Source organism: Scleropages formosus, chromosome 14 (assembly GCF_900964775.1).
Source record: "Scleropages formosus chromosome 14, fSclFor1.1, whole genome shotgun sequence".
In the NCBI taxonomy this organism is placed as follows: domain Eukaryota; kingdom Metazoa; phylum Chordata; class Actinopteri; order Osteoglossiformes; family Osteoglossidae; genus Scleropages; species Scleropages formosus.
Genome location: NC_041819.1, coordinates 19,666,121 through 19,687,163, shown reverse-complemented (window position 1 = coordinate 19,687,163; position 21,043 = coordinate 19,666,121). Strand labels below are relative to the sequence as shown.

Below are 21,043 nucleotides of genomic sequence, written 5' to 3'. Positions count from 1 at the left end.
GTGCTTCAGTTTTTTTTTTTTATTTATTGAAACAAGATCATTTAATCACATTGCAGTCACTACAAAAGCTCCTTCCAAAATCAACGCTTGTGGCAGGCTAAAAGAACATTCTACATATGTGTATTCACACAAACAAGCATCTCTACAGAGACAGGAGGCAGTGTTCCTCTGGGAGTTTCACCTAGACCACTCAACAAAAGTCCGTTCAAGAACCACTGCAAGAGAACGCTATCGTCCTGTTGCAGAAATGAGGCTGTAAAAGGAAACTTCTCTTTTAAGTGAGTCTGGCATTTCAGGCTTTTCTGCTGGGAAAAAGTGGAGCAAATGGGGTCCTGGTTGGGTGCTGGTTGGACTCTGGTTGCCAGTACTACTCTGGATACCTTGCTGCAGCAGTAAGTGGCCCCTCCTCAGCACCAGCCTTTGGCCTCATCAGAACTACGCAGCTGTGCTTTTCAGGACCTGAATTGCTGTTTCTAATAGTTTTACTAAGGAAATTTACTGACCAGCATGTCGCTACCCATGGCTGTTACATTTATCACATGCTAATTAAAATGTTTGCTGTAAAGCCTGCACTACTGGCCCTGTCACCCCAAACTCCTTTGTCTCATAAGGAGGAACAAAAGCATGAAAGGGGTGCAAAATGAAAGATTGCATTTTTGTTTTTTGGTCCTTAAGGCAGATATGAACTGATTTTGATTCATTTCATACAAAACAAGGCACACAAAACAAAAATCAATGGAAACAACAATCTGCACTGAAATTATCAGATGAAGATCAAGTTGGTTACACTGTTTAAAGAGGACTGCTAGACTGAATAACAGGCACAATTACAGAGCCATATGCATAGGATAGAAAGTTTTATGCCTGTATTAAAGTCGCTCAGAAACAAGCTGAAGGAGGAAATAAAAAAAAAAAAAAATAAAAATAAAATCACTTTGGTATGTTCACACCCTGAACAGCTAGAGGTTCAGTACCTCCAGGACTGCCTGACAGTAAGTAAAACCCAGATTTATGACAACTGGCTGTACTTCATTCATGCTTGTTAAGGGGCTTCTGAGAGTAGATGCTCTGACAAAAAAGGTGTTCCGAGGCTAAAGTGTTGGGAATAATATTTGATGTACGCTGAACTTTGTAATAAAAAAAAAAAAATCCATGGCACCCACTGATACATTATTGGGTACATGAGTCATACAAATAGAAAGGATTATAGAATATTATAGAATGGGTGCCAACAGGAAGTTGGTGTTCAAACAGTGAAGTAGCATTATCTGTAGTAGAAGTGTATCTGGTGGTTAAAACCCTATTCTTCCAGCAATCTGGAAGATGTCAGTGCACCACGGACAGGCCAGTCAAGAAGAGATTGTCTGCCACCCCTTTCCCACAGGCACTCGGTGTAGACAGAGGGATACAGAAAACAGCACCTAGTAGCATCACTGACTGAAGCATTTAACACTTGGTATAAAACACATACTTCATAGGGTTATATTTTATGATTAAAACTTCTTTGTGTAACTTCTTTGCATAAAAGATGGGTGACACAGTCATCTGTACTGTTTTCTGACTTCAACCGATAATTTGTGTTTAAAATTTGCACCTTCCGTTGTGTGTGCAATACCTCACTGATTCCCAGAGTGGAGCTGACTATTGATTACTCTTAAACCAGAATTATGTACCAAGGAATCACCCTCAGCGGTGAAGTCTAACCAGTGGGCAGAGGTACTGTGCAAAATAGCCGTCCATCAGAGTTTTCAAAATTCTTAAAATAAATCAGGCCTTTAGAAACACACTAAAACTGATGAGAACTGCTTGAAGAATTCAGAAGAGGGCCTTCTTGTGGCAGCCACAGAAGCAGATGCACAATGTGGAGAAAAGGCTCTGAAGCCAGGACAGTAGACAGAAACACTGTGCTGGACAACTGGTCAGCCAGGGCCACCTTTTCATACCGGCATCGCAGCGAGGGTCACGCCAGACTGCCAGGCCACGACACCACCGTGAGAGTCACTTTGTTCCTCTGTAGCTTCAGCAGTGGGATGAGTGAGGAGTTGTTCATGCCTGCCGTGGTGGCACCATTCACAGCCACAATCTCATCGCCACACCTGCGCAGAAGCACAAAGGGACCTTCTTAGCATGGAAACTCCTCCACAGGGAGGAATGGGAGACATTTACATTTATTCATTCAGCAGACACTTTTGTCCAAAGCAACGAGACAAGGGGCAGCTAGTTCTCACTGGAAAGTTCAGATCTCTCAGTTCCTTCCATCTGCTTCGTATTAGCTTAGAGATTACTACAATTAAACCTCAGTTCTCTTCCACCATCAAAGTTGTGACCTTTTACAAATCTCTAACATATTTCAGTTATTTCACATTAACTGACAGAGTTCTCTTTCCAACTTTGTTCAAATAAGTTGAAGAAACAGTTAAAAACTGTAGAATAAGCATAGCCTCAGTGTACAGCCTCACCCCAAAGCAACAGGGTTCCTTCAGCTTAACAGGTACACCACAGATTTGTGACTCTGGTTTACTTTCAGAAACATCAATTCCTGCAACATTTCCATCAAACACATCACATTTTTTCTGATTCCCCTCAAAATACTCCAGAATTAATGAGAATCCAAAAAACAACTACAGATAAAAACTCATTTAGTGAATCTCCATGTTGCAAAAACACACAGGAAAGAAAACGAGCAACCACCAAGTTCTCGTGAGGGTTTCCGTTTCAGACAGAAACTCACTTGAGGCGCCCATCAAAATGGGCGGGGGTCCCGGGCACAATGGTCTTGATGAAGAAGGGCTGCTGGCCGTGACCTTCCTCATAGCCTCCCACAATACTGAAGCCCCAGCTCTCGTTGTTCACCTTGTGCAGAGCGATGTCTCGACACCAGTGTAAGGCGCTTAAGGACAGGATAGAAAAAAACAACCTTTTTCCTTTTCTGAATCTTAACAGCAAAACAAAATTCTTTGACAAACCACAGATGAGTCCTGTTTTATTCAGTGCCAGCAGCCCACAAAACCAAGTCCTCAGAGAGACTGCCCAGTAGACTGGACAATACGTGGTATGCTGAGTAGACCTCACTCATCAGCCAACATCACATTGTAGCTTCTTACCTGGGCAGGCCCAACCAGTGGGTCCACAGTGGGGCCCAGTTCACATCATCCTCTCTGGGATTCTCCAAGACCTCCAGCTCATCCAGGTCAACTGCCTCCCCTTCCTCTTCTTCTCGGCTGGTTGTTACAGTCTCCAGGACCCGCAGCACCACACTGGCCTGGGAGGCCTGTGCCTTCAGCACAGACACAGCCTCGCTGTAGGTCAGTTGAGTTAGGTCCACCCCATTGATGCTCAGTAGCACATCGCCTAAAAAGTGGAAGACAAAGGAACCCAGTTTGAATATGCATACAATTATAAAGCTACCTGATGGCCTGAAGATTTCAATAAATGGTCTACAAGAGAGTCAAGGGATAAGTGGCCTGATAGCTATAGGATGTGATCGTTCCCTAAATCCACATAAAAGATCTATGCTCTTCCACCTCAGGCAAGTTGGTGGTCTCACTCACATAGGTTCCAAAATCAAGAATCCATAGGTTCTCAGTTTTGGCTCCAGTGTGGTGCACCAAACTCCCTCTCTAACTCAGAACTGCTGAATACAGTACCTAATATCCAGCATTATAGACGGGTCTCAAAACATCTCCTTCAGACCCTTTTCTCTCCTAATCTAAAAGCTACATAAATTTGCATCACACCATCTGTCACAATCACTTCTGCATTTCCTTGCTGTATTTTAGACAAGAAACAGCATATTTCAATAACCATGTCTATGCATCTAAAGCTTTTCTTTTTTTGAAATGCACTTTCTGTACATTGCTTGGAGAAAAACATCTTACTAAATAAATGTAAATTAACTAACTGAGGTCATATTCTGGTCAGTGGTGTACTGAGGAAGAAATACTGCTTGCAGAACAATTCACACCATATGCAGATATTGGTCAAATGGAGCGTTTTTGTACAGAGGGACACAAAAACAAGTTATACACAGCATACAGAGGCAGCAGAGGCATGATAGTATATGGTGAGAGTCTACGATGACCATCCAGGTTTACCGGCTTTGATGGTGCCATCACGGTGCAGGCAGCCCACTGGCTGCACACTGGTGATGTAGATGGGCAAATGGCTCCGGCTGTCGCGCCCGCCTGCAATGGTGATACCCAAGGAGAGGCGTGGCTCCTTCTTCACGCTTACAGTCTTCTCCTGGCTGGAAAAACCATCCGGAGGGTCCTAAAACAGGCCACACACAAAGACAAGTTACAGTACAGACCAAAGAAATACATTACATTTCATGCAAAGAGAAAGAGAAATGCTAACATGAGAAAAATTTCAGACAGACTAAGTGGCTGCCTTCAGGTACAACAGCACTGTACTTTGTATTTTTACGTCTTTCTGTGGCATTTATTTATGGGCCTTTATATGTACGGGTGTCAGCAGCTGGCCTCGAAGAGAATTCCTCATTTGTCGGCCAGCATCTGGTGCCCTGGAAGGGTTTATGCAGGGACTCAGCAATGCTGAGCAGTGCTGCAGGGGACTGTGAATTGGTTTTGAACTGAGTGAGCAGACAGAGATCACCAGCAATGCAGTCAAAGGAGAGGCACTGGGCTTGTGAACAGCTGGTACTGTAACGTGGCACATGTCACGACTGGGGAACAGATGTATCTTATGACCCAGGAACTGTGCAGATTGCTGTCAGTATGCACTCAAGTTGTACACCTCACGGGTTTTAAACCGCACCAATTTGCTTTCTAGCACAGAAGTGGTGTGTGATGTCGTCCAGCCTGCAGCTGCAAAACTTTGGACAGAGCAGCTTAGTACACTCTCAGTGGTTACTAGAGAATTTTTCAACAGTGCACTGGTCCAGTTCAGCTGTCACAGCCTAGTGCTTGCCTACATGGGATATTCACCTGTTAGTGTTGTTAACGTCTTCTGTCATTAGTTTGTTGCACGCATTGCTGCAGTCTTGTGCAACTTCCTTTCAAAGACTAAATGTGCAGCACAGAACGACGGCACAGGACAATACATTAGCTCAGGGCACGTGTTGAAATTTACAGCTTTGCCAGTCTCCCCTGTGACTCTGGAGTCTCTTCAAACACAGGAGATCAGGCAGGGGGGCCGGTGCCTTCCCGGGCAGCAGGGAGCCTCCTTCCCAGCTAGAAGGAGTCTTGCTAGTGAAAGCTAACTGTTATTAGCTTTGATCCACAGACTCCCCCGGCTCCCGGCCCCCAGCAAGCAAACAAAGCAGCACCAGTGTCAGCAGCAATGTGTTCTTTTGATCACAAGCATTTAAAGAGGGAGGGTGTCTTTCATCTCATCCCATGGCAAAGACTGCTGTTTGGGCTTGTTGTGTAAAAGAACACAAGCTCTCCTCCCAAAGAAACACACTTCCCTGTGGAAGCACCACCAGTAAAATCCAGCAGAACCCCTCTGTAACTTCGGCGTGTGGCTTACCTTCACGTAGGTGGAACGCCGCCTGAAATAGTGTAGGTCCGCATTTCGCCGGATGCCCCTGCTACGGCCTTCACTGCCAAGGTCCACCTCTCCCACAGGCTCTTGCTGCCTCATCACCACAAAATTCACACGCACCTCGCTGGCCTGAACACAGACACAGCACACCCCCATCCCCAGCACAAAAATGTCACACACATTCCCAGCTCCACACTTTGACAAAATCTGACAAAACTTAGCAGTTGACAAAATAACTTGTGTTTACCGACACTCAATACTACTACCACCAAAGCACTACAATTTCTTGTTTGTGGGCTGCAGAACACACCTGTATGATTTGTGCAGCGCTCTCTGGGGTGCCGTGTCGCAGGTCCTGCCCATTAATGGCCAGCACCTTGTCATTGTTACGCAGTTTACCATCTTTGGCCGCCAGCCCCCCCGGAAGGAGGTCCAGAATAAAAACACCCGGCTCTTCCGACTTGCGGATCAGCTTGATGCCCAACGGCTCTGAGCGATCCCTCTTCATCAGGGTCACTTGGATAACTGTGCCAGGGTTGGGGGCGGGGGCAGGGCTGTTGCTGTGGGAGGGGGACGGGTGGTGTTCAGGACGTGGGTTCCTGGTGGAGAAGCCCTTCTCCTGCATCACTGTGAGGCGCACAGCAGGGCAAGGCCGGCGCAGTACAGCTACAGCATGAGCGTGGGCAATACTGGCTACGCTGACATCGTTCACCTGTGAACAGTTACACACTTCAATCACTTGAATGCACTGCCCCTAGTGACATGACATGCAAGGACAAACAATATTGCAGTGGCAGAAGGCATTTTAATGGTTAAGGACATGGACTTATAATGTGAAGGTGTTAGTCTGAGCCTCACTACTTCTGTTGAGCCTTTGAGCAAAGAAATTACCTTGAACTGATGTAGTAAAACACTGCATAAATGGGACAAATGCTGTAAGTCATGAGTGGTCACCTTACAACTGAAAGACCTGGGTTTCAATACTTGTTCATGTTGTAGTGTACAAACCTAATATTGTCAGTCACTTTGGACAAAAGTGTCAGCTAAATGAATAAATACCTGTAGGAAACAATGATGCTTCCTATTAAACAAAGGAGACATATAGTATACAATCAAATAATTCAATTAAAAAAAACACCTTGTCGGATTTAGCGTGAAGCCCTGGGGACCACTGCCTAAGGTGTATACAAATTCTTTGAGACAAGTGGAATGTATTTCAACAACTAGATGATGCACTCACAGTTTAATATCTTTTGACATGACACCACAAAGCAGCACAGAAAGATTTGTTATCTAATACAGAGATTCCATGGGAGCCAATAGGGTGAGAGGTTTGTATTCCCGTTTCCATATTTCTAATTGGCTGCAGCAGAACAAAGGGTGGCCTGGAGCATTCCAGGGACTAATTTGAACCCATTCTGTCAGATCTGTTTACCTCTGTGTGCATTCCAGCACTGCCTAGAGGAGCGAAAGCCAGACTGTCCACACAGAGCAAAGAAGCACATAATACAGCAACCATTTCCTGCTGCTCCAATCATGCAGCTGTATCAAATTTTCCCTTTTCCCTCATTCATATTTAAAAACAGAACAGGTACATAGCAAGTACTTAACTTGCTATACTTCTCTGTAAATTCAACCAAGTCTGAATATGCTTCATTACATCCTGAGAAGCTTCCAGGCAGAGTACTTAGTACATACAGTATTACACACCAGCCTCCATGCATTATAACCTTGCTCGTGACCTACCTTAAAATAAAACCTTGCTTACATTATAATCTGTAATCAGTGATACATGAAAATGTCAACAAATATGCAGTGTTGTGTATACAGAATGGGTGACGGTTGAAAGTACAACAATGTAAGACACTTGTGAGAATGTCATCTTACAGTTTGAGTACAGCTATGTTAAAAATGTTTTATTCTACAGTATTTTAACCAGGAACTACAAATATATGAACTCCTTCATTGTACATGGTTATAATGAGTCACAAATGTGCTGGGTGGTAATCTAGCCAACTGCTCAGCCAACATTGAGAGTGTAATACGGACAGAGTAACTGTAAACAGAAACTGTATAGCAGTTAAATTTATCTAGTCCAAAAACTGGAATTCAAAAAAATACATTATCTAAGATGGAAAAGTTGGAGAAAAAAAATGTTACAATCTGAATCATTACCATACAGTCCTGTAACGGAATACGGATCAGTATGGGGAGGACACTGACCTCCAAGATGTGGTCCCCAGGGGCCAGCCTGCCATCGCGAGCAGCCAGGGAGTCCCGCAGGATGTCCTGGATGACGATGTTCCCTAGGGGCGTGTCCTTCCCGCCAACAATACGGATACCAAGCTCCTCCTCCGGCTCGTCACGGAAAATCTCCACCACATTTGTCTCCGCAACAAGACTGCACCTCAGAGGGGCATCTGGAGAGGAAGTCGGAAATTACACACACATACATGCACACGCTTCGAAACACACGTGAGCATGCACGTACTTGTAGTATATAAGGGCTCACGTTACAAAGCCACGGAGTATGACTTAATCGCAGCAAATCTTTGAAATACTTCTGAGTCATCAATGTGAAACAGATAAGAGCCAGGCTTTAAAACAAAATACATGGCACAAGAAGTTGCCAGGCAACTGTTCTTTGTTTGGGTTTATTTAACAAAACACCTGTCAGTCATCGTGTCAAATAAAATAGGTTGAAATATTACTACATCTTCAAAGGCATCAGCAGCACTAGGCTGAGTGGAGAGCAGAGAGAAACACCTCCACACCTGTGCTGTCAAGTAAAAGTGAGCCAACAAGGCAGGAAAACCATTCTCTCTCCCTTTGCCACGATTCGTTTACAATGTGTAAGATTGTCATGATTCTGTATTTTCTGTAAACTGACAAAGTCAAATAAGAAAAGGAGGCAGTCCTACCATCTTCAGTCTCCTCAAAAGCAGGGTTAACCAATCCTGGGTCTGCCTGTCCGCGGGGCGGAGCCATACGAGAGGACATAGGTGTGTGTTTAGAGTCAGTCCCTGGCTCCAACTCTGACTTATTGCCCTTCAGTTCATTCCAAGAGGGCCTCTTTCTCCTCTCAGCCTCTTCTCGCAGCTTTCGGAAGCCTGGGCATCTAGAAGAGTACAGAAGGGTGATGGTTTAGCTAACAACACTAGTCAGTGAAGAAAGGGAAACTGGCTGAGTTATATTTTGCATGTCTTGCACTGGCATAATTGGAAGCATAAACACATACAGAAAGCTATATCGTTCATTTCAACAAACACGGTCCTTCACATGTCTTTTCTAAGTGCGCATGCTACCAGTGCTGCTTGTCAATGGGAACTGGAATGCTTGGACTTGGCAGAAGACTGGACAGGCGTGAGGGGAGTAGGAGATTGAGGAGCTATGCAGATGGCGAGCATATTCCACTGCATTGCAGGGAGGCAGAGACAGGACTGACTGGCACGGAGCAGGGCTCACCGAGTCAGCTTGCTTGCAATGCTGCTGTCTGTGCTCCAGCTTGTGTCACCCTAGCATTCATACTCCAACATAAAACATGAGCGCTACACGGTTAAATTTTTCAAAAACGGAGACTAACGGAAATAGGGAAGATCCTGACAACTGTCAGTGTCATCCTCCAACAGAGAACACTGATTTCAAATAAGATTAAGCAATTCATTAAGACTTTTCCCCAGAAGGGCAGATTTAAACCAGTTTTCCTCTAATTTCCTGATGTTCAGACTATTTAAACTTCATGTAAAATGAATGATACACGATGCAAATTTTCCCCGTACATTTAGAATGTAGTAAATAAATCATTCAAATAAAGCAGCCTCTAAAATTTAAGGTTGAAAATAAATAATATAAAAACAGCAAAGCTTATGTTTCACAAACTCAACTCTGTAAAGTATGAAGGGCAAAGAAGAGTCACTAACAGTTCAAATTCTATAAATTAAAGTAGACATCATGCAAGAACATGATATAGCTTATGACATTTCAAGGGACAAATAACAAGGAATATTTTAGGTCCACAGCACAGTTAATCATAGTTTATTTAGCTAGTACTTGGGTGTATAGGACCACGTAAAAACTATCTACCTGGCTAATATTTTCCCTGTATAAAGAGCTTGTGTCCTGTTTCACATGCAGGATGATTGGTCTCTATTTCAGTATTTCTATGCTAAGTTAACATATCATTGCCAGATAATTATATATGCAAGCAAAAAATTGAAGAAATGAAACCTCAAATTTATTTTGGGTTGTCTAGCACCTGAAAGCACATTCCAGCTGAGCTAAATTTATTAATTTAGCCTTAGGTTTGGTATTGTGCTGAACAAATTAACCTTTACGCTGCTATCTGTTTTTTGTTTACATACCATGGACAGAACAGCTTACAGTAAAAACCAAAAAAAAAAATTTGTTCTAATGTTAAAATTGGCAGCCAGCCGATAATATGGGTGTATTGAGATATTCCACTGGCGGTCCATTACCAACTGAGGTGGACCAGCTTACCAAACAGAAATAATGTATAATTAAACCAGAGAGTGATGATCTATCAATGCTGGCACTAGTGCTTTGATAATTGTGAGTTGTATCTGAAGCTGTGCTGTGGAATGCACACTTTTACACTCCGTGTTCCAAGTTGCTTTGGAGAAAGCATTTGCAAAATGCTTAAATGTAAAGGGATGAAAGAAATTTTGCACTGATAAACCAGTGTATCCCCTACAAGGAGGACATGGGACAGAATGTCTGTCATGCAAAAATTTGCCATCTGTGGTGAGAACGGCTCAAAGAGCAGGAGGGGTGTGCCTGAATTCAAACCTTCCCTTAAACGGTAGCAGGTGTCCTTGCTGCAAGGGGCAGAGAGGAAAAAATGGTGTAATAAGCATTTACTAAATTGGTTAAAAACTATTTAAACTGGCAAATTAAGCCTTAAACCTATCAAAACAGTTAACCGTAGGCTTGTGCGTAAAAGCAACAAGGAAACACACTTTACAAATACTGCCCTCCCTGCCCCCCACGTGCTCATCAGACATGAGCCGGCTGGTATGAATAACACGGGTGAGTGACCTCTAGGACACAGCCTGCAAATAATTCCATGATAAATTAATCTATGTACAGAACAATAAAAAAAGAGGCTCAAAAAAAAGGAAACTTCTCCAACCTAACACACCACACAAAACGACATGGCATGTTTGAGCCAGTACCATGTAGTCAGACAAAAGAAAGGTACTGAGAAGGAGTTGAAATGTTTACCAATATTCCATCAGAAAAATAAATGCAGTGCCTTGTAAAATTATTCAAGCCCCATGAAAGTTGGCACCATTTTCTAAATTTCAAAAGATACATACACATATTCTTCCAATAAGTATTTTTATTGTAAACCTAAGTGTTTTAACAGTTTAATTTCAAAGCAAAAGTAAATAATTTGCTAAAAGATTTAATAAAAATTGGAAAAAAACACTGCTTGCATTAATATTTAACCCACATACTTTAATATTTAGTAGTGCCTCCTTTTGCTGCAATAACAGGGTTAAGTCTTTTGGGGTAAGTCTGACCCAGCTTTGTACACTGCTTAGGAGTAATTTTCTGCAGATCATCCAGGTTGGTTGGATGGCACTTCTGGACTGCAGTTTTCAAAAAGTGCCACAGATTCTCAATGAGACAGACATTAGGATTTTGAACAGACCATTGTAGGACATTCATGCTTTAGTTTTTGAACCACTAGAGCGTTGCCTTTGCCTTGTGCTCGGAATTCTTGTCTTGCTGGGAGCTGAACCTAATCTCAAGCCTCAGTTTCTGACCTGACTGGAAGAGGATTTCTTCCATTATGTCACTGTATTTAATTCATCCATTCTTCTATCACTCTTAACAAGATTCCCAGCCCCTGTAGATGAAAAGCACACACACACACACACACACACACACACACACACACACATTTTCAGAACCGCTTGTCCCATACGGGGTCACAGGGAACCGGAGCCTACCCGGTAACACAGGGCGTAAGGCTGGGGGGGGGGGGGAAGCATCTCCACATCATTATGCTGCCACCACCATAGATCACTACAGGGATGGTGTTTTTTTGAGGCATGGGCAGCGTTAGGTTTCTGCCATGCACAACGCTTTGAATTTTACCCGAAAAGCTCAATCTTGGTTTCATCTGACCACAGCACCTTTTCCTGCATCCTAGCTGGATCTCTCTCATGCATTGTGGCAAACTCAAGACATACTTTTTATGGCTATTCTTGACTAGTGGCTTCTTTCATGCTACCCTCTCAAATAGACCAGTGTTATGGAGAGCACCTGATATTGTGTATTTCAGCAACTGACTTCTGTAGTTCATTCAAAGTGATAGCTGGCATCGTTACTTTCCTTACCAGTTTATGTCTTGCTTGGGTGCCAAGTATTGATGGACAACCTTCTTTACACAGTGACTGGGTGGTGTGACATAACTTCTACTTCCTGCTGATGGATATACAGAGCTTGCTAGGACATCCAAGCAATTTGATTTTTTTTTTTTTTTTTAAATCCTTTTTCCTGAATTATGCATTTGGATCACATCATCTCTTACTTTTGCGATATTCTTTCACCTTCATTTTCATCATTTGTTCACAGCCTGGTTAATTGCCCCTACGCAGAGTGATTTTTATATCCCAAAAATGTGACCTTTAATTCCTTACCAGTAGAAACTAATTACTTGATTATGTTCAAACAAGAGACGAATGTGTTTTGTTTAGGAACAATTTGCCACTTTAAGCTTTTGGAACACAGCGATTTGAATATTTATGCAAGCAGCACACTTCACTTTACATTTTTAATAGCTGAGGAAAAATTATTCATTTTAGCTTTTGAAATACACTTGAATACTTTTGCAAGGCACTATAATTAAAGGTTATCAGTGTATTCAAGTGTACCTTTAAAACACAAAAAAAACCTGAGAATACTAGAAATTTCTATCCAGTCAAAACACAAGGAGCACTGATTGAAGAAAATTATAATTTCCCTATTTGTTACTCTGCTGGCAGTTACAGCTTTCTGCAACACAGAAGCTATTCAGACTATTGTACCAAAGACACAAGAACTGGGAACAGATCTGTGGGGATTTTCTCGTACATGGTTAAGTGCAAAACCATAAACAAGTTTTTTTTTTTTTTTTTTAAATTAAATTGTGCTTTAGAAGGCTCAGGTGGAATCCAGTACAAAGATTTGGCTGGCCAATAATTTTCAGTGAATACACATTTTCTGTTCTAACCTACAAAATGGTATGTCCATATAATTATGCAATTTAAACATTTCCAACTTCCTTTCTGAAATTGTACTCTGTCTTATTCCAGTAATCAGGCTGTTAGTTTTGATGTTTTCAGTTGTCCCTACATGTTTAAAACTTCTGTTGAAATTCTAAATTTGTTTCTCCCAACTTCTATGGAAAAAATGAAGATGTACAAAATAAACATTTCCAAAATTAAAAGTTATTTTACATAGCTTCTAACACTAAGTTTGACTGAGTGCTTTAAAACAATACAGACTATTAAGGAGTTTGGTTCCAAGAATGTACACTAGACCAAGTTTCCAGCAAAACTGGAGAACGAAACCCTGTTTTGTATTTTTCCATTCTCATCGGCTAATGTTGCACACTGGTATGACCTACAACCAGGTCCATAAAAAAAAATACCCATAGAGATCATGTTGATCAATCAATCTCTATATGCACCATATACCACTCTGCTATATAGGGGTTGAAATGATCTTAAGACATGGTAATGAAATTTTGATATTGCGGAAAATTCTTACCAACCTGCTGTAAAATGTGTATAACTGTTGAAAGATATTCAGCAACATACATTTAAAACAACTATATTACACAGGTACAGCTTATTATTTTCTTTTTAGACAGAAAGAGCACATTTTTTATGCAGGGAAAAAAAAAAAAGTTAACAACTGCAATATGTGTTTACAGAATCTTCATTGAAAACAACTTTGGTTGGGAATCCATAATGCTATGAGAACATGTGACGTTTTTTTAACTCAGTACAGGATACACATTTTCACAGAAAATATAAACACATTGCAATGTCAACTGCAGTGTGATCAAAACAATGGATGTTTGTGTGCAGAAAACTGACTGATTATGATCATAAAGATTTTTTCAGTATTGATGTTTTTAACAGTACGACTGATGTTTTGCTCCATCTGCCTCTGCAAATTTGCAGTCTCTCCTGTCAAAGGTAACACAGGCCTGTTGTAACACTATCCTGAGATTTAAAAAATACTTTATTTGTACCATTTCCCAGGGAGACAATCTAATTCAACTTTTCTGTTTATAGACACTTACAGGTACACACAAACACATATGTAAACATAAACATACCTTTCACAAATTACGACATGAAGGTAAAGTTAAAGAGAGCATACAGAGATGGTACCATTGTTTTCTTTAGCATGACTTTGGACTGTGGCACGGAACCCATCCGAACATGAGAATAACATGCAAACTGCACACAGAGCAGGATTCAAACCCAGATCCAAAACCAGTCCAGAACATGCAAAGCACCATCATTAGCCTCTGTGCCACCATGCTGAGTATATGAATTAGCACTGAGACTGTTTAAAAGAAAATTGCTTACTTCAAACCCATTAAGACATTAAGTCTGCTCTCTCTCACACACACAGACCCACCCCTTCAGAAAACAACTCACCAAAGCCCTGATTTCTTCCCCTTCTGCCCCCCTTGTTCTTCGTATCTACTTTAAATCTGGCAAACCTCTGCAGGGCTCTTCCCCTCTGGCCTTTTTTTTTTTATAAAATTTTTATCATTTTCTCTTATCATCCCAATTTCTCCCATTACTCCCTTGTCCACATTTCTCTTACCTGTTGTGTAGATGTGGCTGCAGCTCACAGCGCTGCATGGGCTGTCCACACAGGGGCTGGTAGGGGCACATGACATTCAGCTTGTCCAGCAGGTTGCGCACCAGCAGGCTGGAGGGTCGACACTGGTGCAGCTGAAGCCGCTGTCGGTCCACGGGGCAAAAGTCCTGCTCACGTAAGAAGCTACCCAGGCACTGGAAGCAGTATGTGTGACCGCAGGGAGTGTCCATGGGCCGCAGCAACGGCTGCAGGCAAATGTGGCAAATCAGCTCGTCGTCCACCTCATCTTGGTACTCATACAGGTGGTTTTCCTGCCCACTATGCACCTGCCCGCACTCCTTGCAAACCTGCACCCAAGCGGGCCCTACTGCAGATCCTTTGGGCTCCGTCATGGCAACCAGAGTTAGGATCTAGTCCAGTGTAGCAGCCTGAAGGGAAATTAACTTCCTTTTCTTGAGTCCACTCGCTGCCCCAGCTTTGTACTCCGAAACTTCTATCCACCAAGAGAGAGCCTTCCACGCTCAAAGTCATACGCACTGCTTCATTCCAGGCTTCTGTAACACAAACAGATTCCAAATGGAGATCAGATGAGATGTTCCCCCAACTCAGGGCTGACTACAGGAAATGACACAATTCCTCTGAGTGGAAACAACCTGGAAATGGGAATGCAGCTGTTTCCTTTTCAGTGGCTTCCTCAGAGAAAAAATTGTCAACATTTATCTTGGCTAAATGTCGGCACAAGCTCTGTGTTTGAGCCGAGTGAAAAAATAAACCTAACTTCTAAGACAAAGTTATTTGAAATGACCCACAATGCACTGTAATCCTGGTCCTGGTAACTAATGACACCCCCAACAGACTGCTCAGCAGCACATTACATTATTGTGTAAGCTTTTAAATCTCTTGTAATTCATTCTTTGGCCAAAACTGCTACATTAATAATAAATGCATACCTTGGAGTATTGAGGGGCACTTATTAAATCCCAAAATTAATGAAGCACGCTTATTAGATACAGGAGCAATATAAACGTTTCTACATTCATTGCCACAGTCCAGTCCACAGTCAACCACAGCAAACTCCCAAAGCAACTGCAACTAAGCACAGTTCATTTCAATCTGTTGTGGCTTGTATGATCAATTAAATAGCCACGCAATCAGTAATTTATTCATTCAAACAAACAATCTATTTCTAGAATTAAATGTGTTAGGACAGAAGTTTAAAGCTCATAGTAAGCTTAGTTACAAGCACAACTACAAGACATTACACAGAATGTCTATCTGAAGATTATCTGTTTCTGTTTTCCAATACTTGCCCACAAACACATACTCTCTTGGAAACATAGAAACATCACAACCTCCCAGCTCACCTGTGAACAAAACTTTGCAGCAGATGGCATTCGCTGGCATTTCCTTATGACATTTTCCTGCTGTGTTAGTTTCAGGACACTGGTAACCCAACAAGATGTCCGTGTTACAAACAGCCAACCGGTTTATCCTGGGCAAAGCTTTTTTTCTGTGTCATCCATCATCTGCGTTGTTTCGATCACCCTGGATGCAGATACTCAGCAGTGCCACCGGCGCTCAGGCAGCGAAATCGGAGTGGTTGTACTGCTACCAGCACCAGGCAGTCTGACAGGACCCCTACACCTCAAGCCCAGCGATTGCGTTTGTGTATACGTGTGCACGCAGCAGATGCACTGGCGGTCAGGTGCACTGTGGGAAACGCTGATTCGAGTGGCTCACCATCAAGCCACCAGCCGGAGGTGCTGCTGCATGACTGGGCAATGGGGAAAGTGGCAGCCAGGGTGGGCGGTCCGTCTGCCTGCGCCAGCTCATCGAGAGTGAGAGAGCAAGAGAACGAGAGTGGGAGAGAAAGAGAGAGAGCGAGAGAGAAAGAGACCAACCCTTGGACTGCTGAAACCGCACTGCCGCAGGGACCTTACTCGGGGACAGCAGCTCCTTGGCACTGACCAATGACATGGCACATGCTTCCTGTCAAACACAATGGTGCCTTATCTTCCATCATTCTCCTTTGCACATGCTAAGTTTCCTTTATAGGGTAGAGGAATGATGAATGAAGTTCACCTACAAAACGCTACTCAGGTTACTTTTTCTGGGTTTTATTTGCTCAAATCTATAATCAGTTACTACCCAAGGCATAGTTGGTAATTCCTTCTTGATCTAAATAAAAGTTCATTTTTCATTATTTGAGTCCATAACGTACCTTTGCAAAAATACCAAAGACAGAGACAGAAATATAAAACTTAAGTATTTAAATAGGGCAACATTTTTTGCCCTCAATAACCAATAAATGGTGAGCTCTAGCAACACAGGAGTGATGTCTGAGAATACAGGAGAAAGATTAGATTTAGACAGGAAAAAAGATAAAAGAAAAGGGAGGGGATGGAAATGAAAAATAAAGGTGACAACTCCCTGTTTAGTCCTATGGGAGGAGCAGAATGCAGCCGCTGCTCTATTAACCCTTCAGTTGCTAATTTTGATTTTCATCTTATGTGCTGGGTTATCTATGAGGTCTCAGTAGAATAGTTGAGAAAAGTGGAAACTGTTTACTTTAAAAACAGGTTAGTTACCAACACCCAGATATGAAGACCTTCAAAAAAACAGCAAAATATTCTACAGCATCCCAAAGGTGTACAAGCAACATTTTAACATAACGAATAAAGAGAGGGATAGCTCGTAAAACAATTAGAAGATGCCAAAGTAAGAAAAACTAACAACTCCAGCTAGTGGCAAGGAAATTCTAAGAAAGTCAGTGAAATCATTTTCAGAAAATAGAAGACAGACATTTTCCATAACCTCCCCATTAATCACTGGGCTACATGCATCCAAGTCAAAAACATTTTACAAGAGGTCTTATATATGTCAGAAAGGACAAAGTTTCATCCCTTTTTATGTAAAATTTGTTCAAAGTTGTTGTTATTTTGCAATAACAGTAAAAAGCAACAAAGGTAAGCAAAAATAATTTTGCAAAATATTAAATGTGACCGGGCTGGTTTCTGATTGTGATGGGCAGGATTTCCTCCCTCTTTGTTTGTTTGTTTGACAAACAAGGGTAAGACTTTATAACAGAGTGATCTCTCAGCTGACCAAATGCCCAGTAAATGACCAAGCTTGTTCAAACTATAAACACACATTATACAGACTATAGCACTTATAAATTACTACACCAACCAACTGAAGGTCTCAACACTTAATCACATGGCTCTAAACTCCCAGAATGCCAGTATCTCTCCGTGACAATGAGCTCTGTTTCAAAATTACTATTATCATTAGTCATCTTGTCTCGTAACAAAACATACCTACTTAAACACTTTAGGACAAGTAGTTAAGATACATTTTTAAGCCGTAAATATCTATGACATACTATTTTTTCTAATTTTCCACTGGTATTACAACACTGAATCGGGCCATTTACCACACCCACTGAGCAAAGGTACAAGGGGTCCGTGAGCGGTACAAAGCTAGCAGTCAGTGGCTCCACCCCCACTACCCTGAAACAGTTTGCTCACACCACCACGCCTCCTCCACCATCCAACCCCGCCCTGATTGCTGCTCAGCGTACAACCTCCCTGGAGCAAGGCCAAGTGGAGCCTTGCACAAGGCACAGCCATCTCCATTACAACATGGTTAGATTAAAACAAACAGCCAGTGGCTCCACATAATCCTGCCACTGTTCTACGTCAAATCCCAGTCTGAAGACCATGGGTTGCACAAAAGAAAGCATTGCCAAGCGGTTAAGAAACACACTGGCATCTTAACCATAGCCATTCCCATGTCAATGTCTTCAGTATACCCCACAAAACTGCGCTAGTCCTAGGTTGCATAATGTGGATATCTAGTGATTATTTTTAGTTTACTAGCTATCTTTTTCATTAATTAAAAGGAGAAAAAAATGTGGTCTAGCAATACCTAGAGTAACTGAAGAGAAATGGGTGTTTAAAGCATAATCAAGAATCTACTTAACATTTATTATTATTACTATTTAACATGTATTCATTCAGCTGACACTTTTCTTCAAATCAACTTCAAATCATTTTTATTGGAGCAATTTATTGTTAAGTACATTGCTCAGGAGTACTACAGCCCCAGGAGTACTGGGATTTGCACATGAGACCTCTGGGTCTGAAGGTGGCTGCTCTAACTATTACCCTTCCTGCTGGCCCTAATTAAATTTAAACGTAATAATGCACAAGATTCTTATAAACATGAGCATGTATTTCATGTAACTGGAAGGTCACGGAAAAACAGAAGCATGATCAAGTATTTTTGGAGTGAGAATTGTTAAACGCGATTATGATACTTTCAAACCAAATAGCTGTTTTGATATAAGCACATGTAATATATTCAAAAGTAAATTCATAATAGATGTTTCAGGGCAGGGGGTGCGGTAGCGCAGCGGGTTTGTCCAGGTCCTGCTCTCCGGTGGGTCTGGGGTTCCTTATGCTCTGTGTTGCCGGGTTAGGCTTCGGTTTGCCGTGACCCCACTTGGGATAAGCGGTTTCAGACAATGTGTGTGTGTTTCAGGGCAGAAGACAGTGTAGTACTTATGGCTGTGGACTTGTAATCCAAACATCCTTGTTTCAAATTCCAACTCCTGATGTATCCTTTTGCAAAGTACTTAACCTATGTTTCGGACAGTAAGAATATCCTGCTGCGTAAGTAAATGTTTTTTCTATGTTCCTTATTGAACACTATAGGTCACCATGACTACGGATACCAGCTAAATGATGGTTATACAGCCAGTCCTCATATAATAGGAGCCTGCACAATAAAAACCACTACAGAGGCTTGTGAAAAGGTATCCAACAGGCTTATTCTTCAGAAGGATTGCATTTTTGCTAGATATACAGTCATTCTTCTTCCATGCATGTCCTTCGTGCAGTGCTAACAAACACGCAGCAGACAGTACAGCCACACACAAACAATCCCACACGGGTGATTCCCAATGACAATTCACATCCCCGGGTGACAGTTTTGAGCAGTCATTCAACATTCACTAGAAAATTTCACAAAAATTACAGAACAAAAAATCATTTAACTGTGTACAAAAAATGAATTATGCATAGTGCAAGGCCACATCGGAAGTAGTTCTGCCACATTTCAAATCTCAACCAATAATAATAATCAACATAAATCTAGTGTCACAACTAAACTAGCACATTCTATATCATTATTAAGTTACTTTGGAGAAAACAGAAAACCAAATAACTTAGTGTTATGCTACTTACAATTATCCACCCATTTTACATAGCTGGGCAATTTTTACTGGAGCAATCCTGGGTAATATCTTTCTTTCTTAAGGGTACAGCAGCAGGGCATCAAACTTTATATCATAAACATTCACAAGCTATATTTGGAGGATATACACTGCTTGCTGTTTTCTGGATAGACTCTAGGACCACTGCAACACCACACTGGACAAGTGGTTATAATATTGATAATGAATGAATGAAACATACAATTAAAAGACAAGCTAGAAATAATTTTGTTACAGATATTATTAAACATGCTGGCATTGTAATCTACAAAATTATTTCATTGCAGTATTTTCATATGTTGGTATATGAAGAATGGGTGTGATATAAGTTGTTGTTTCAAAAACATTCACATTTAAAATGTCCAATAACTTCTGCATTTAGACTACAATCACAATTCTTGCCAGTAATAATAACAATAATAATAAAGAATGCACACCCTAGTGCTGGCATTTTCTTTCCCCAGACATGTAGCATAGATCAGAGATAATGAGATTAACACCAGTGTCTGAGTTTAAGTAATTCACTTGAAACAAGACAAAAAAAAAAAAAAAAAAACTTTTAAGCACTGGCTAGTAAACAAATCCAGTACTGAGTTGTGGTACTAGTTCAACAACATGATCGATTAGCCTAGTACGTCTGTATGGCTCCGCCCACTTCACTATCGATCCGCCCAATCGCCAATCAGGACGTGACTCCCCCTCGCCCCAAAGAAAAACACTAAACAAACTACTGTATTTCAATGTACGACTTTCTCCTACGCAACACCTTTTAACTCACACAGCCAACGTGTATAAATTCACTAGTTCGCCTTTTCAACCGTAACGCGACACCTCAGGTGAAACAGCTGCGCTAAGGGGTGAACAACCTCCGTAGCGGCTGCGGTTACAGTAACTATGAACGCAAACACTCTCTCACATATATATATATACACACACACACACACACAAAAACAAAAAAAGTAACCCGAACCGAACGTGTCACGATGGGAAACAAATACGTTGACACCAGCAGCAATGCTTAGTTAGTGTTGGCGACTCCGGGGTCTGCGATAGAGTTCTAATTTTACAGTACTAAAGTTTAATGTTTAACATTAATATCGTGAGTTTATAAAATATGACCCAAAACTGTTAAAACTTTAATTTTCACGCCGCCGCCGGAGAACGACAGTCGAGTCCTCTTACCTGAGAGGTATTCCGGAACTTGCGGAAGTAATAAAACAAAGAAGTAATTTTCTTTTTTTTTCTAAAAAATGGCGATCTCCTGGATAGTCGACGACTATGATTGGGGTTGGGGTTTACATACTCTAAAATGTGAGGAAAGTAGCTTTATTTCGCCGTCTCCCCTCTTCCTTCCCACCCCAGGCCAGGTGTTACGGGAGGCGCGCGCACCCTCTGTCCCTAGTTTCGGAA

The 21,043-nt window shown here is 41.8% G+C and overlaps 1 protein-coding gene across 3 annotated transcripts; it reads right to left on the bottom strand.

Moving 5' to 3' along the window:
• Positions 1-21: 21 nt before the first annotated feature.
• On the bottom strand, positions 22-21,032 carry LOC108928988 (ligand of Numb protein X 2-like). 3 transcript variants are annotated; one of them, XM_018743245.2, is made up of 11 exons: positions 20,816-21,032; positions 15,723-16,186; positions 14,362-14,912; positions 8,427-8,623; positions 7,729-7,925; positions 5,816-6,217; positions 5,491-5,634; positions 4,095-4,269; positions 3,105-3,351; positions 2,732-2,890; positions 22-2,096 (listed from the first exon to the last, which is right to left on the bottom strand). In XM_018743245.2, the coding sequence occupies exons 3-11, from the start codon at positions 14,748-14,750 to the stop codon at positions 1,961-1,963; spliced, it is 2,046 nt and encodes a 681-aa protein (XP_018598761.1). In that variant the 5' UTR covers positions 14,751-14,912; positions 15,723-16,186; positions 20,816-21,032; the 3' UTR covers positions 22-1,960. The 3 variants fall into 3 exon arrangements, with proteins under 3 accessions (XP_018598761.1, XP_018598763.1, XP_018598762.1); XM_018743247.2 differs by having other exon boundaries at positions 15,723-15,801; XM_018743246.2 differs by lacking the exon at positions 15,723-16,186.
• Between the last annotated feature and the right edge of the window lie 11 nt (positions 21,033-21,043).

Coding starts and splice junctions, on each gene's coding strand:
- LOC108928988 (XM_018743245.2), bottom strand. CDS start 14,750: ATGACGGAGCCCAAAGGATCTGCAGTAGGGCCCGCTTGGGTGCAGGTT. Junction 8,624..14,361: donor CAGCCACATCTACACAACAG/GTAAGAGAAATG, acceptor GTACTCTTCTAG/ATGCCCAGGCTTCCGAAAGC. Junction 3,352..4,094: donor TGATGGCACCATCAAAGCCG/GTAAACCTGGAT, acceptor TCCACTTTTTAG/GCGATGTGCTACTGAGCATC.